The sequence below is a fragment of the Leptidea sinapis genome, chromosome 23 (assembly GCF_905404315.1).
Source record: "Leptidea sinapis chromosome 23, ilLepSina1.1, whole genome shotgun sequence".
Taxonomy (NCBI): Eukaryota; Metazoa; Arthropoda; class Insecta; order Lepidoptera; family Pieridae; genus Leptidea; species Leptidea sinapis.
The window spans coordinates 4,256,904-4,271,689 of NC_066287.1; the positions used below are offsets into that span (position 1 = coordinate 4,256,904).

The window sequence follows — 14,786 nt, forward strand, 5'->3', positions numbered from 1 at the left end:
TTTTAAAATCAAACGAGAAAAATCTTAACTGTTGACATGAAACACTCCCATACATTTAGTATGAGATTAGTAGAAAGGTGGTTATCGCAAAACAAGGACGTCACTGCGAACGTCTGCTGTGAAAACAAAATTTTATACTTACTAAGAAATAAATAGTATTCAATTAAAAGATAGTTTTATTATTTTGATAGGTTAATAAACAGATTCCTTTAACATCAGTACCTCTCAAGCTAAAAAAACCTATTAAAATTAGTTAACTCAAACAGAAACAACATTGTAATATTTACCAATCAGGTATTCATCTCGGTCGGCTGATGATGAGAGTGGAGTGGACGGCAGCGAGGAGGTGATGGCTTCCAGGAAACCGTCGCGATACTTCCTGTAACATTATATTGTTCAATGTAAAATTAACAATTAATGTTACACATAATCTGTATAATAAATATATAAAGTAAAAAGACGGAATTAGAAATTTTACTCAGCAACCACGAAAGGTGCATACATTCCCCAGATAAAAAACAATGTCAAATTATTCTATGGAAGTAGCAAATCATTGACAATTTCAGTGACTGTTTATTTGTAAGTTCGTACAATTCGCAATGTTTTTCATAATAAAATAAATATACCTATCTATGTACCTACATCTCGGTATGTTCGTTAAACTTTCCAGCTGTGGCGCCATCTACAGGATCTACTTAACAGCCTGCTCAAATCCTTTTTTTTTTTTTTCGAGAGGAGTTAAATACATTTACGTATTGAAGACCCCGAAACGGGGCCCATATGTCGGGTTCGGGTGTAAACACCCCCTACCGACTAAAACCTTCTCTGTGCTGATAGCCCTGAAGGCTTTTACAGCGAAGCCGGGCGGGGGCCTTGGAGGCCGAAAATGTAGCTCACAGGCGCGGGGCGTCTCGGAAGGAGACTCGAACCTCGGACCGCCTGCTCACTAGGCTGGATGGAGAGAAGATCACTAACGATCTAATATATCTGTTAGTCCAGTGGACTCTAGCCCAAATCCAATAATTTAACATCAGGGAACTAACTCGAAAACGCGTGCATTAAATCTAAGCTGATTTTATTATTAGGGATTTCCTCCAATTCAGGAATCCAATTTTTTTGGGTTTTGATTTCTGCGCATAATTTTCAGCGTATTTATAAAATTTTATATATTTCCAAAACTTGAAATCAATTAAATTATTCCCCCCTTATTCATAATAGTCTGCTAACATTACTACTTAAAGCATTGCTAATTCTCGTTCTGTCTTCTTCTATTGACCTAAGTCAGAATGAGAAAAAACACTCCTTAGCGGCTGTTTTAAGTTAGCGGACCATTATGAATAAGGGGGAAGTATTTTCTATGATTAAAACGCGTCTAATTGTAACTATTTTATTACATTACATTTTCCGTAAACGTCACATTTTTATTATTATTTTAGTTAACTCAACGTTTCGTGGCCCTTCCAGATCACGTTTTCAGGGGGGACACGTGTTCATTTATACTATTAACGCCTTTGCCCAGCAATAGGCGTTTTCCGGCTGAAATAATGATGATGATACTGAGACTAATAAGGGACGTTATTGTAGGGTCTTACCCTAAAGTGTTGAAGCACTCCAGCTGTGTGACCTTGATCTTCCAAGTGGCCTGCGGTAAGTTCGGCTGAGTGTTTCTGTCGGCGATCTTGAAGTTGATCCGGATTGACCGGCTGTTGGTCGACGCGTTCACCCGGACATACACTATAGTAAAAGTAATTTGATTATCTGTCAGTGCTTGATTACAACAACGCATTATTTCATTTGCAATAATTAATTAATTAATGCATAAATAACTACATATCGAAAATTGTCCTATGAAAAAGGGTTACTACAAAATTTATTGTTTTAATGATAAAAATATTTTGACAGGCTAATGATGATTTTCTAATGATGATTTCCGAATTACGTAGGCAGCACGACCAGCCTGTCAAAGAAAATTAAACTTACGTATACCTAATATACGTTGGGCTATTAATGAAACTTGAAAGTCGAGCGCTTGAACTGAAAAAAGCGGCCAAGTGTGAGTCGGACTCGCCCATGAAGGGTTCCGTATCAGCAAGAAAAGCATATAGAACTTCGTTAAAACGATTTATGACGTTTTAAAAATAACTACTTTCTATCTCGTTCAAACCAATTTTCAGTGGAAGTTTGCATGGTAATGTACATCATATATTTTTTATTTAGTTTTATCATTCTCTTATTTAATAAGTTACAGGTGGGGGACACATTTTACCACTTTGGAAGTGTGTCTCGCGCAAACTATTCAGTTTAGAAAAATAATATATTAGAAAACCTCAATAATTTTATTTTTCTATTTTGTGTGAAAATTCTCGGTTCACAGAATACAACTACTTACCAAATTTTATAGTTTCGGAAAAAAGTGGCTGTGACATACGGATGGACAGACAGACAGACAGACCGACGGACATGACGAATCTATAAGGGTTCCGTTTTTTGCCATTTGGCTACGGAACTCTAAAAACGAGTGGCTGACATTAAGGCTAGCCTCCCTCGTATTTTTGATTTGATAACCAAACGAAATATGTATTTTCAAAGATTTACTTTCCGATGCCAAAACTGAAAACACGATTGGAAGATATTTCTTCGATACTTATCATATAATATCATAGTTTGCTTGAGCACTACATCTTCTATGAAAGCAAAAAATATGTTTGCACGTCAAAAGTAATTTATTTTAATAAAGTTTATTTAAATATCATTAAATTATTTTATACAATTGAGAAAAAAATATTTTATTTTATTTGACAGCTTATACATATTATTGAAATTTATTTAATTCTCGTACATTCATTGTGGTTTAGTAGACAATTTTGAGTAACAACAGACTTAAGGTAGCTGAAATACGATAGGTACAAATGGTCTACCAACTAACGTAGGGTGTCAAATTTGAGTGTCATATTGTGCGCGCATTGTTAAAATTAACTCTAAATAAAATAAAAATAAAATAAGCCTTTATTGCTGTTCACAAATATTATAAATGATACTTAACTAAATATAAACTTAAATCTAAATTATATCTTAGGTTAAACAGCTTGTCTTTCGACAAATGCCTCCTCTAAAGATTTCCACGTCTCTCTGTCTTTCCCTATTTGGATCCATTTAGGTCCAGCTACTCTTTTTACTTCATCTTCCCAGCGTTTAGTTTGTCGCCCTTTTAAACTCCCCAAATTAACTCTGATCAATTTTAAATAGGTATAACATCAAAATAATGTTGATATACATATTTTAAATCATAACAGAAATTGTTAACATCAAATTTTTACATTGGTAGGACAGATATAAAGTTATATTATAGTAAGTTCTTTTTTGTTATGGAAAAAGGGTGAAGGTCAAACGAGCGTACCTTGGTACGTATCTGCTGTTAAGTTATCACCGCCGCCCACTTTCTTTTGTACCACCAGAGGAATCACAAGAGCGTTGCCGGCCTTTAAGGAAGGTGTACGCGCTTTTTTTAAAGGTACCCATGTCGTATCGTCCCAGAAACACTGCACTAGGAAGCTAATTCCACAGCTTTGTTGTACGAGTACGTCGATGAAAGTTCCTTGAAACCAAACTGTAGAGGATCGCCACACTTCCAGATGGTAGGGATGATATCCTAATTTGTGGCGTTTCGTGCGAAGATGGAATTCAGCGGCAGGAATCAGGTGAAACAGCTCTGATACTGGGGTGCACCATACCAGAGATGACAACAATACTGTATATATGGCCGGACCTGCACTTTGTTGAGCGCTAGAATAAGGGGTGCCGGCTTGAAGTATGGGCAATACTTCAAGCCGGCCCCATTACATTCGCAAACTTACTGTGTTGTCCATTATTGTCTCCACACAGAGGCGGCAGAATGTCGGAGTTAGCCTGCAGGTTGGTGACCTGGAAGATATCATTGCGGCAGGAATATCCCGGTCGACTTGTAACGTTTTCAACTGCTTCTACCTGTAAAGTTATTCAAAATACTCTTTAAATTCAATTACTTTTTTTTATGACAATATGGGAGACGAGCAGGACGTTCAGCTGATGGTAATTGATACGCCCTACCCATTACATTGAAATTCCGTTCAGGATTCTTGAAAAACCCATTCGGGCGGCACCACCATTGCGTTCGTTATCTTGAGACTTGATGTTATGTCTCATTTGCCCAGTAATTTCACTAGCTACGGCGCCCTTCAGTCCGAAACACAGTAATGCGTACACACTACTGCTTCACCGCAGAAATAGGCGCCGTTATGGTACCCATAATCTAGCCGGCATCCATTGCAAAGGAGCCTCCCACTGGAGGGGAATTATAACCTTCATAGCTATAGCCTGTTTTACTGGCGTATATATTGTGGAATAGGATATGAGTCACCTTATCTTAAAAGATCACCGTCGCCTAAATTCTTTCGCAACACAGAGGAATCACAGGAGCCTTGCCAGCATTTAAGCTCGACAGATCGAACCATTTTAGTAACAGGTACGAAAAAAATTGACATTCCATGACTTTGATGCATAAAATGATTTTCATTTGATTTGACAGTACCGGTTTTACGGAACTTTCCCTCTCCATGGGAGAGTTTCTTGCGCCTGTTTCTTCTCTTTCAAAGCGCCACATGTTTCCGAAGCGGTGGTAGTGTTTGAAGCGACATCAAAAAGAATTTTAAAGGAATCAATTTTGAGAAAATAAATGGCTTCCTTTTTTTGAAAAGTGGGGAATGATCCTTTTGAACGAATGCTTGTTTATTCTCAAAGTCAATGTCAAAAAGACTTTATTCAATCAGGTTTAAGCCAAGCGAATTTGAATAGTTACTATAAACAACACCATAGAAATAGAGAGAAGGTTTCAACAAACCTGGAATAAATATTGGAGCCTAAAAGATATATTTAAAAGCAACTTACCAATAACTCTCAAAGCTAAAGTTATAAACACATGTCTACTACCAAGCCTTACTTATGGAAGCCAGACCTGGAAATTCTCTACAGAAGCTGCGCATAAAATTAATACATGTCAAAGAAGCTTAGAGCGAAGCATAAGATAATGGATAAAATACGACACACAAAGATAAGAGGCATCACCAAAGCTACAAACGCTTTGACCTTCGCCCAAAAGCGGAAATGGCAATGGGCTGGACATGTAGCGAGAATGGCTGATAGAAGGTGGACCATAAGAGTTACCCAGTGGAAAGGTCCTTCAGGTAAGAGGAGAAGGGGAAAACCCTTAGCCCGCTGGGAAGATGATCTGAAAAGATTAGCTGGCATAGACTGGTGCTCCATAGACAAGAATGGGCATCTTTGGAGGAGGCCTTTACTCATACAGGGGTTCTTGTTAACCCATAAATTGTTTATATTATATTTTAATTTAATCTTACACATTACTAAAAAAAATAACCAAAACTAAATTACAAATACAATGTAAATTGGTGTTTACTGTAAAAAAAAACGATTGTTAACAAGAAATAAAAAGGCTTATTATTATTATTCTATCGATATACAATACAATAACAATTTTTTTTAATTGTTTATTCGCCTCTTATATAAAAACAGTGTAAAATGGACTCACAGTAGTGGGGGGTGCCAGGTTGAAGGTCTCAAAGTCGATCCTCATCTGACACACGTTGTTGTTGTTGATCTCCACGTTGTAAGAGCACTCCAACCCTGAGGACTCTCTGTTGAGAGGAGGGTTGATGAACACGGCAACTTTCGTGTTGGTCCGGACGTCGCACGCGTTCACTTAACAAAAAGAGAAATATATTTAGTTACCACAGGGAGTGACAATAACATAACATATTGCAAAAACAATTGGTAAACGTCATGAAGTTACAACGGCGCCTATTTCTGCCGTGAAGCAGTAATGCTGAAGGGCGCCGTAGCTAGTGAAATTACTGGGCAAATTGACTTAACATCTTATGTCTCAAGGTGACGAGCGCAATTGTAGTGCCGCTCAGAATTCTTAGGTTTTTCAATATTTCAATAGGCTTATCAATTACCATCAGCTGAACGTCCTTCTCGTCTCGTACCTAATTTTCGTAAAAAAAAGTTACATCAGTTCGTAAAGGGGCTTTGACATGAGGAGAAGAACAGATAAAAAACTCCCACCCCGTACCATAGCGAGTATGACGCTGACCCAAATGGTGCTAGGGGTCCATCCAAGCCCACCGGACCGTCCGATGGTTCGGCCGAACCAAATCCGACTATGTGCTTAGGCTAAACGGTCACTGAGCTTCTAAACATATTATTATCCGTCTATCTACATTGATAAGTGAAATCTAACCAACATTTTAGTTCTAAACTACCGAAAGCAGATAAATTTTTGTAGACCGCGGGGTCTACGTAAGCGGTTACGAAAAGTGAACCCCCATTTTTTATCACGCCAACGTAAGCCCAACGAGAGTTAATTTATTTATTAGGAAGCCAACGTGCATAGGTATAGTGCACATTGAAGAATTATTTTATTGTTTTGTACACTCTTCTTCCAGGCTAACTCAACATGCATAATCGTTATAAAAGACATAATTTGTTTACAACTAAACCTTAAAGATAATTTTTAAAAGTACCTATACCTATCAAAAATAAGTACCTAAGTACTTAAAACAAACAAAATTGAACTCACATGAGCAACATGTTGCGAACACTCCACAGAATCCAATGGCCTTTCCTCCCTGAGTGTTGCACTGGTTCCTGGATAAACAAACTCCACCTGTACTCCTGTCGGATCCCAGGCATTGCTCTCCATTGCCCGCTGTGAAGATCAACGCAGGGCCGTTCTGTCGAGGTGCTGAAATTATTTGTGATTAGCGCCATCTACCAAAGGATAGCTTATCTTTTACATAAAATATTTGAAACCGTGATGATATAAAATCACTCTACACTGTTATTTACTGTACCTATATTTATTTTCACTTTATTTGAATGGTTTAAATTTAATTCAGCTATAGTATGGCTCAGTTTCTTATAATAAAATTACATTATATAATGTAGATTCATTTAGATCATAATAAGTCATCGCAATAAGTCTTCTATAATAGAGTATATTAACAAAATCAAAAACATTACTAAAAATCTCAAATTATAGCACAACTTTATTTTTGCGTGAAAGCGACATCTAACGTCAGTTTCTAAAACTACTTACTTCGATGCGTGTCCATGGCAGTTCCGCTACCCACCGCTGCAATTATCAGCAGGATAAACTTTAATTTTACCGCCATTTTGATCTGTAAATATTGAAATTTACGAGAATTAATAAAGGGGGTACAAAATTCACATTTGTTAAGACTAATATATTATATTCTATGGATACTTTTAAAAATATGAGGCATTCTCAGTTGGACTTCAAGTAACTTTGTTAATTGTCTTACACACCACCAAACTATGTACTAATTATGTTTCTGGATACAACAAGGTTTTGTTTTTAAACTTTTATCATCGCGGAACTTTAACATTGTAATTATTATATATACGGTGAGTACGTACCCACTCACGATATATATTTTATTAAAATCCGCCGCGACCAGGATTCATGCAATTGGATCGAAATATCGGCACCAAATTAATAAAATATATTATATCGTGAGTACCCGTCATAATCATTGCAAGGTTTTTAATAGTACGCGAAGCGTTACGTTTCAGATATTACGAACAGATTAAAGATTTACATCTTCTCGTTCTGTTACTATTCTCATATGATGATTGAGACGAGATTATGATTCTCTATAGCAAAAATAATACCTACTGGAAGAGTATCTTAGCCATTTGTTTCCTAAGCTATAATTGTATACATTAAAAATAATAATTTTAAAGGAATCAATTTTGAGTAATGAAATGAATTTTATAGCTTTTAATTTTATGCGAACGCTTAAGCCCGTAACACAAGTTACGTCTTACCGTTATTATCAGAGAATAATATTATCTCTTATCTTAATTGAATTTATTTCACAAGAAATTCGGGCTGGTTTTTTAAGTAAATTTTGAGTTCGATATGTATTATTTCTAGTATTATATAAATAACAAAATTAAGTATTAATTTAAAAAGAATCTATATAATCAAAATCGGCGAGCAGCTTTCCAGTTACCCGATTGAAACACGCAAGTTCTGGTCGTTGTCGAAAGCTGCTCATGGTAACTTCAACCAGCCGTCCCTGCCGCCGTTGCACATCAGCAATGATACCCTGGCCCATACGGCAAAAGAGCCGATCTCCTGTGCGCTCGTTTTGCCTCCAACTCGACTCTTGACAACGGAAAAACACCACCGACCATACCGCGGTGTCAGAACTCTATGCCTGAAGTACAATTTAGACAGAAAACTGTTCGCTCTATTTCGTTGGACGTCAGAAAGTCGAGTAAGTCGGATGGCATTTCTCTAATCATGCTTAGAACGTGTGCCCCTGAGTTGACGCCTGTGCTAACGCGTTTATACCGGCACTCTTATTTAGAAGGCGTAGTCCCTGACTCATGGAAGTCAGCCCTTGTCCATCCGATACAAAAAAGGAGACAGTTCGGATCCGGCAAATTAGTACAAGCAGTATAACTAAAAGTACTCTGTGGTATTTAGCATGCAAAAAATGACATTAAATGAAACCATAGACTCACCACATGACGAGTTGTTTCGATTCGATTTTAAGTGTTTAACGAAATACTATATTCCTAAAAAAATCGATTCTATTAATAACGATCGATTTTATTATTTCAATCATTATAGAACATTTAAATTTAAAAAAAAACTCGGGATAGGAAGCACTTTACTTTTACTCCCAAACTGAATGTAAAAATTTAAGTACTTTAAATTATCAAATATATTATTATTGTCTGACACAACCATGGCCCATGTATGGTCAATCTCCTTTACGTAAATCCAAACACTATGTATAAATAATATGATTGTAAATTAATTGTTATTTCAATTGAATGGTGTTTATATTTTGTCGTAATCTTGTACAGCCCGTAATATATTTGAATAATAAAAAACCACATAAACATGCATATAATTGTTGCTCGGAGTGTCAGTAGATGTGAAAACCAGATTAATGTTGATAATTTCAATTCAAACATTATGAAATTTCAAAATTTTAATACTTAAATTTTTTTGAAGTATAACTTCTTCAGGCGTGACATGGGGGTAACCCAGAATAGTAGTAGTACTTCCGGCAGAAAAAAGTCAATTGAAACAATTTCTAACCATTAAAACCGTTAAGGTTTAAACAATTGTTTCAAATTGCTCACTAATATTTTCTGAAAATCTCCAAGTGTATTTGTTCATTAATGACTACTTTGTAATAAATAATAAATAAAAGTTTTCAGTCTGACGTTTGCGACATTCGTTAATTTTTCTGGATTCTTCGTCCATCGGACAGGCGAAAGGTTCAAGCGCATACAGCCATATTCGTTAATATTCTATAACAATGTAGTATTGATATGTTAATAAAAAAAAAAAAAAAAAAAAAAATCTCTTCAATTTCTTATTATTTTTATTCAATTATTAATAACACGGCTTTAATATAAATCTTCTTAAGCATTCTTCGTAAGCATATATAAATCTACTTGTATTTCAACATTTAAATAATATCTATTATATTATACTGGGTGTCAGGTGGGTAAAGGGCAAATGAAGAAAACATTTGTCTGTGAGATCAGATAAGCAAAAAAAAGTATAAACATAAGTATCTGTTAATCATTCCTAAAACTAATTAGAAATTAAGTTTTACTTCAATCGCGCGTAAAGATTACACGCACACACTTTTTTTGTATATATCTGTTTTATTTTATAGTATTTTTTTCCTAACATTACAATTTTGTGAAAAATTAGATCATGAGGCGTGCAATTCATGATTTTCCAAACTTTTTTAAAATATTATGTTGCATATGCAATGTTTTGGATACATTGCTACAAGTAGACAATCCAAGAAATTGTAATTTAAATGCACTGTAAAACAATCAATAATAACAGTTACATTTATCATAAAAATTGACACAAATTTAACTCAACATTATATTATGTTATGTTATGATAAATTTTGTTTTATTGAGGTACGCTATAAATCAATAGAAGAGTTGCAACATTAATATGACTTCCCGTTAAGTTAACTGTTAGTTGTAGAAGCCAACGGTATAACTAAGTATGAGATTGGGTTATTAATCATAGTATAGACCTCATGTGACCCTAATCGTATCGACCAATGTTGTGTATAGTTTTAAGATATAACTCAGAAATAACAGATTTATAAGATAAAGAACTAACCCGACAAACGTTGTTTTGCCATATAAATTATTTTTAGAGTTAAACCGTTTCTTGGAAATTGCAACATTACTTTATTTTTCTAAAATAAACCTGAGTTACTCCTTATTACATAAGCTACCTGCCAATAACAGTCCCGTCAAAATCGGTCCAGCCATTTCAGATATTAGCCGGAACAAACAGACAGACAGACAAAAATTGTAAAAACAAATATTTTGGTGCATATAATTCATATACTTACATGTAGTAAAAAACGGTTATTTCAATATTACAAACAAACACTCCAATTTTATTACATATATATAAATATATAGGCGTATATATATTTATGCGTCAATAAAGAGCCTTTCGCTGCTAGACGACCGATGAAAACAGGCCAGATTTTATACTTTAGTGTGCGTGACAAGCTAGGTCTTATACTCGCGATTTGTATGACACTTTCTGTTAGTGTGCGTGCATTGCTCAGAAAATAGAGGTTTACTGTCAACCTCAATGTTTTTCATCGTTTTCACAGTTGTCACTGTCTATCTAGACGTATAAATGAAAAAAAGTGTCGAGACGATCAAGAGCTTCGAATCTAATAATAAATGATACGCCCTGCTCATTATATTGTAGGGCCAATCAGGATTATTGATTCAAATTGAAATTCAAATATTTTTATTCAAAATAGAATATTATGATGTCACTTATTGAAAGTCAAAAACTACCAGCCATTCGAAAAAGTATGCCTCATATCTGAGAAGAACGGGCGCAAGAAACTCAGAGGGCTTCTTTTTTTTATGAAATATGGTAACAATGAAATATCGTACAATATAACTTATTATTTATTAGCTTGAGGGCGGTCGCTCCATTTCTAATCTGCGGTATCATTAAGAAAATAATTTATGTTACAATAACCTTTAGCACAGAAACGTATTTTAACAATTCTTTTGAATTTCGTAACACATTTGTTTTGTATATTTTCTGGGATCATGTTGTAAATGCATATACATCGCTCAATAAAAGACTTACTAACTCGACTTAACCGAGTGGTAAGCATAACAAGTTTATGTTTCTTCCTCGTGTTAACATTCTAGTAGTAAGCATAACATTACATGACCGTCTGTCTACCTCTCATTAGAAATTTTCAAAAATGCAATACTACCTAACCAGAGGTCTACTCAAAACCTAAGAACATAAAAAGCATTTATTTTCTCAAAATTGATCCCTTTAGAATTCTTTTTGATCTCATTTCTAATATTAGTATATTAGATACTAACGCTCTGAGAGAGAAGAAGCGGCGCAAGAAACTCTCCCAGCATTTTTTTTGCGGTCTTTGACTCATGGCAATCGGCTTTAGAGAAAAGAATTTAAGCGACATCTGATCTTAATAAGCAAGCGACTTAGGTCTGGATTTTTCATACACATACATACACACACTCACGTCTTGTTCCCGTCGGGGTAGGCAGAGACAATAGAATGCCATTTGCTTCTATCCTTACAAACCCCACGCGCTTCCTCTACATTCATTACTCTTTTCATACATGCTCGCCGGTTGCGGGTGCTTCGGACCTCTCCTTTTCTCAAAACGTCCCCAATTTGGTCGACGAATGTTCTACGAGGTCTCCCGCGACCGACTTGCCCACACACACTTGCCTTATATATTTGATGCGTCATTCTTTCTTCACTCATTCGCTCCACATGTCCACACCATTTCAGCATTCCTTTTTCACTCCTTGTCACAACATCCTCTTTCAAACCACAGCGCGCTCGTATTACCGCATTCGGAATTCCATCAGTCAGTCTCACCACATACTACGCAGTGATGGCATCTCAACTGCATTAATTCTGCTTCGAAGCTTCTTCTTAGATTTTTCAATCTTATTTATTTCGCAACCCCGTTACAGCTTGATAATTTCTGGCGACCCCTTGACATTCAGATAAATAATTTATAATTTAATTTTAAAAGACGACCATAATTCTTTTTGCACACTCGATCTAAGGATTTCGCTATACCCAGGCTAACTGCCAGGCCTTCTCCCATACTTTCGATAGCCGCCGCCCATCTATGTGTTAGGTATACCAGAAGATCGCTTGCCGACCATGGTGAAAGCCATACTGTCGGTCATTGATCAACTGGTGACCTTCTAGGTATGCCAAGAGCTGGCGGTTAATTATGCTCTCCATGGTTTCTGAGAGAAAGGAGGTAATAGTTTGCTGGATCCAAACTTCTCCTTTTTATGGTTAGGATGGACAGAGGCTGACTTCCATGAGTCATGGACTACGCCTTTTGAATAATAGTGCCGGAATAAATGAGTTAGCACCGGCGTCAACTCAGGGTAACCCGTTCTGATATTGGAGATTACGCGATTGGAGAAATGCCATCCGGCCCGCTCGACTTCCTGAGGTCCAACGAAAACAGAGCTCGCCTAACAGTTTTCTGTCAGAACTGTACTTCAGGCATAGAGCTCTGACAACGCGGGATGGTCGGCGGTGTCATTCCGTAGCCGTCAAGTAGAGTTGTCTATGCCAGGGGCGTGCATTCCATATAGGCATTTAGGTAATGCCTACCTTAATAAGAACATAATTAATATAATATCACACTTCTTTTGAGTAATTTAGTTCAATTATTCTATAAGTAGGTACTAAACAAAATTTCAATTGAACATCCAACCAGTAAGTTTTAGCGTACTTACATTTAAAACCACAAAATTGACATGTCGAGAGTAAATCATAACTTCAACCTCTTCGTGTTATGTGCACGATACCTAAGGTGGGTACTTGTATCTACAGTGCCTAACTTACTAGAAAAGCAATGCACGCCCCTGGTCTATACTATCATGTGGACTAACAAACCGTGCGAGAGAGACGATCATCGCTAAGAGATTCAGCAAAATAGAAAAGGTAATCGAATCTATTGTAATCTTCTGTAATTAATTTTGATTGACAACTCGTAAACATTCAGCCACGCTTGGATGGATTGGTATATTAGTACCTAATTTGAATATGAAACCAGCCAACCACTAGATAACGCTCACATTGAAAAATAAAAATTGTTCAAGCCTTTGACCATTTATACGTCTCGATACTAGACTATGACAGCTGTGAAAACGTCAAAAAAATTGAGCTTAGAGTTAACCTCTATTTTGAGCAATTCACGCACAGTAACACAAGGTGCGTATCATACGTATTAAACCTGCCCTGTTTTCGGTTGTAATTGGGTCAAGCATTATCGGGCTGTCAGTGCATCTTTATCCTAATATATTGTAAGTCTATGCGTAGTATTAGTGTTAATTTACATTAAAAATAATGATCAAGGAATCAATTTTGAGTAATCAAATGAATTTATAGCTTTTAATTTAATGCGAACGCTAAATCCGGTAACACAAGTTACGTCTTACCGTTATTATAAGAGAGTTCATACGATTGAGAATTAATGTTTATAAATGTTACAGCTGATCGCAATAAAAATACAGTATTATCTCTTATAATTATTATTTAACTGAATTTGCTGCTGCTTCGACTGCCGAAGACAGCAAGCGTCGCAAATATGTTGGTCTCAGTGAGTCATACATCTTTGTGCCGTTTGATGTCGAGACACTTGGCCCGTGGGGCCCAGAGGCGCGGAGAATGTTCAAAATACTATCTTCGCGCCTCAATAAGGCTACTGGAAACCCAAGCGCTGGCAGCTTTTTCGGTCAACGGATCAGTCTTGCTATCCAACGCGGTAATGCTGCCAGTATTCTTGGTACGCTTCCACGTAATGATAGTTTTAATTTTATGTAGTCGTAGTATTGTAAATATTGTTATAAGATTTGTTTTGATTAAATATACAGGGTGTCCCGTAATCAGTGGACCAACGGGATACCCGTGATAGGGGTGGTCATCATCTCTCGAAAACACCAAATTTTACTGTTCTAGGGCCAGTAGTTCAAAAGATATGATTTTTTAAGCATTATTTTGAAAATTCTACCCTTATCAACACAAAAGTTGAAAAAAAATATTTTTTATTTTTATTTTGCCCTGTTTCTTAACTTAAGGTGGCTGAGGAAACATGTGTCTTCACAATTAAATCCATTTTTGTGAATAAATATTGCCAAATTAAAAATTAAAAACCAAAACATGCGCAAATATCAAATAACTAAATTTGCAACGTGATGTTTGAAGCAAGCTAGTGCAAAAAAAATGTATGACAGCCTTGCGGACCATTATTTAAAAAACATCTGCAGTTCATACTGATTCCAAAAAGGTATAACAATATTACATTTTACAAAAAAAATAACTTAATAACCAATTTTAGACTCCAATTGCGAGAAACATTTAAGCGCTATCTATTCTGAGAATTATTTTGTTATCGAGAGAGAGATAACACAATATGCTATCTCTTTCTCGCTCAGGTACCTTTTTCGTTTACGGGGTCCTATTGGCCGACGCCTATGATCCCCACACCCTAATTTTTCAAATTATTCTTAGTTTCATCAGAGACTTGCTCATAGCTCGTAGCTGCACACGTGTTTTTTACTTCGCTACCATTACGACTCTTTTTTTTGGTGAC

General features: G+C 36.1%; 2 protein-coding genes across 3 annotated transcripts in view; one reads left to right on the forward strand and one right to left on the reverse strand.

The window, feature by feature from the left end:
- The window catches only part of LOC126971377 (uncharacterized), a 453,035-nt gene that overhangs the window by 335,264 nt on the left and 102,985 nt on the right, over positions 1-14,786 (forward strand). The gene's annotated exons all lie outside the window — the stretch shown is intronic.
- The window catches only part of LOC126971412 (uncharacterized), a 370,061-nt gene that overhangs the window by 4,031 nt on the left and 351,244 nt on the right, over positions 1-14,786 (reverse strand). For both annotated transcript variants that reach the window (XM_050817728.1, XM_050817729.1), the window contains exons 2-7: positions 7,154-7,235; positions 6,635-6,799; positions 5,585-5,754; positions 3,855-3,984; positions 1,593-1,734; positions 288-379 (exon numbers count right to left, since the gene is read on the reverse strand). In XM_050817728.1, the coding sequence (XP_050673685.1) occupies positions 288-379; positions 1,593-1,734; positions 3,855-3,984; positions 5,585-5,754; positions 6,635-6,799; positions 7,154-7,229 (775 nt within the window). In that variant the 5' untranslated portion in view covers positions 7,230-7,235. The remainder of the gene's footprint in view (positions 1-287; positions 380-1,592; positions 1,735-3,854; positions 3,985-5,584; positions 5,755-6,634; positions 6,800-7,153; positions 7,236-14,786) is intronic.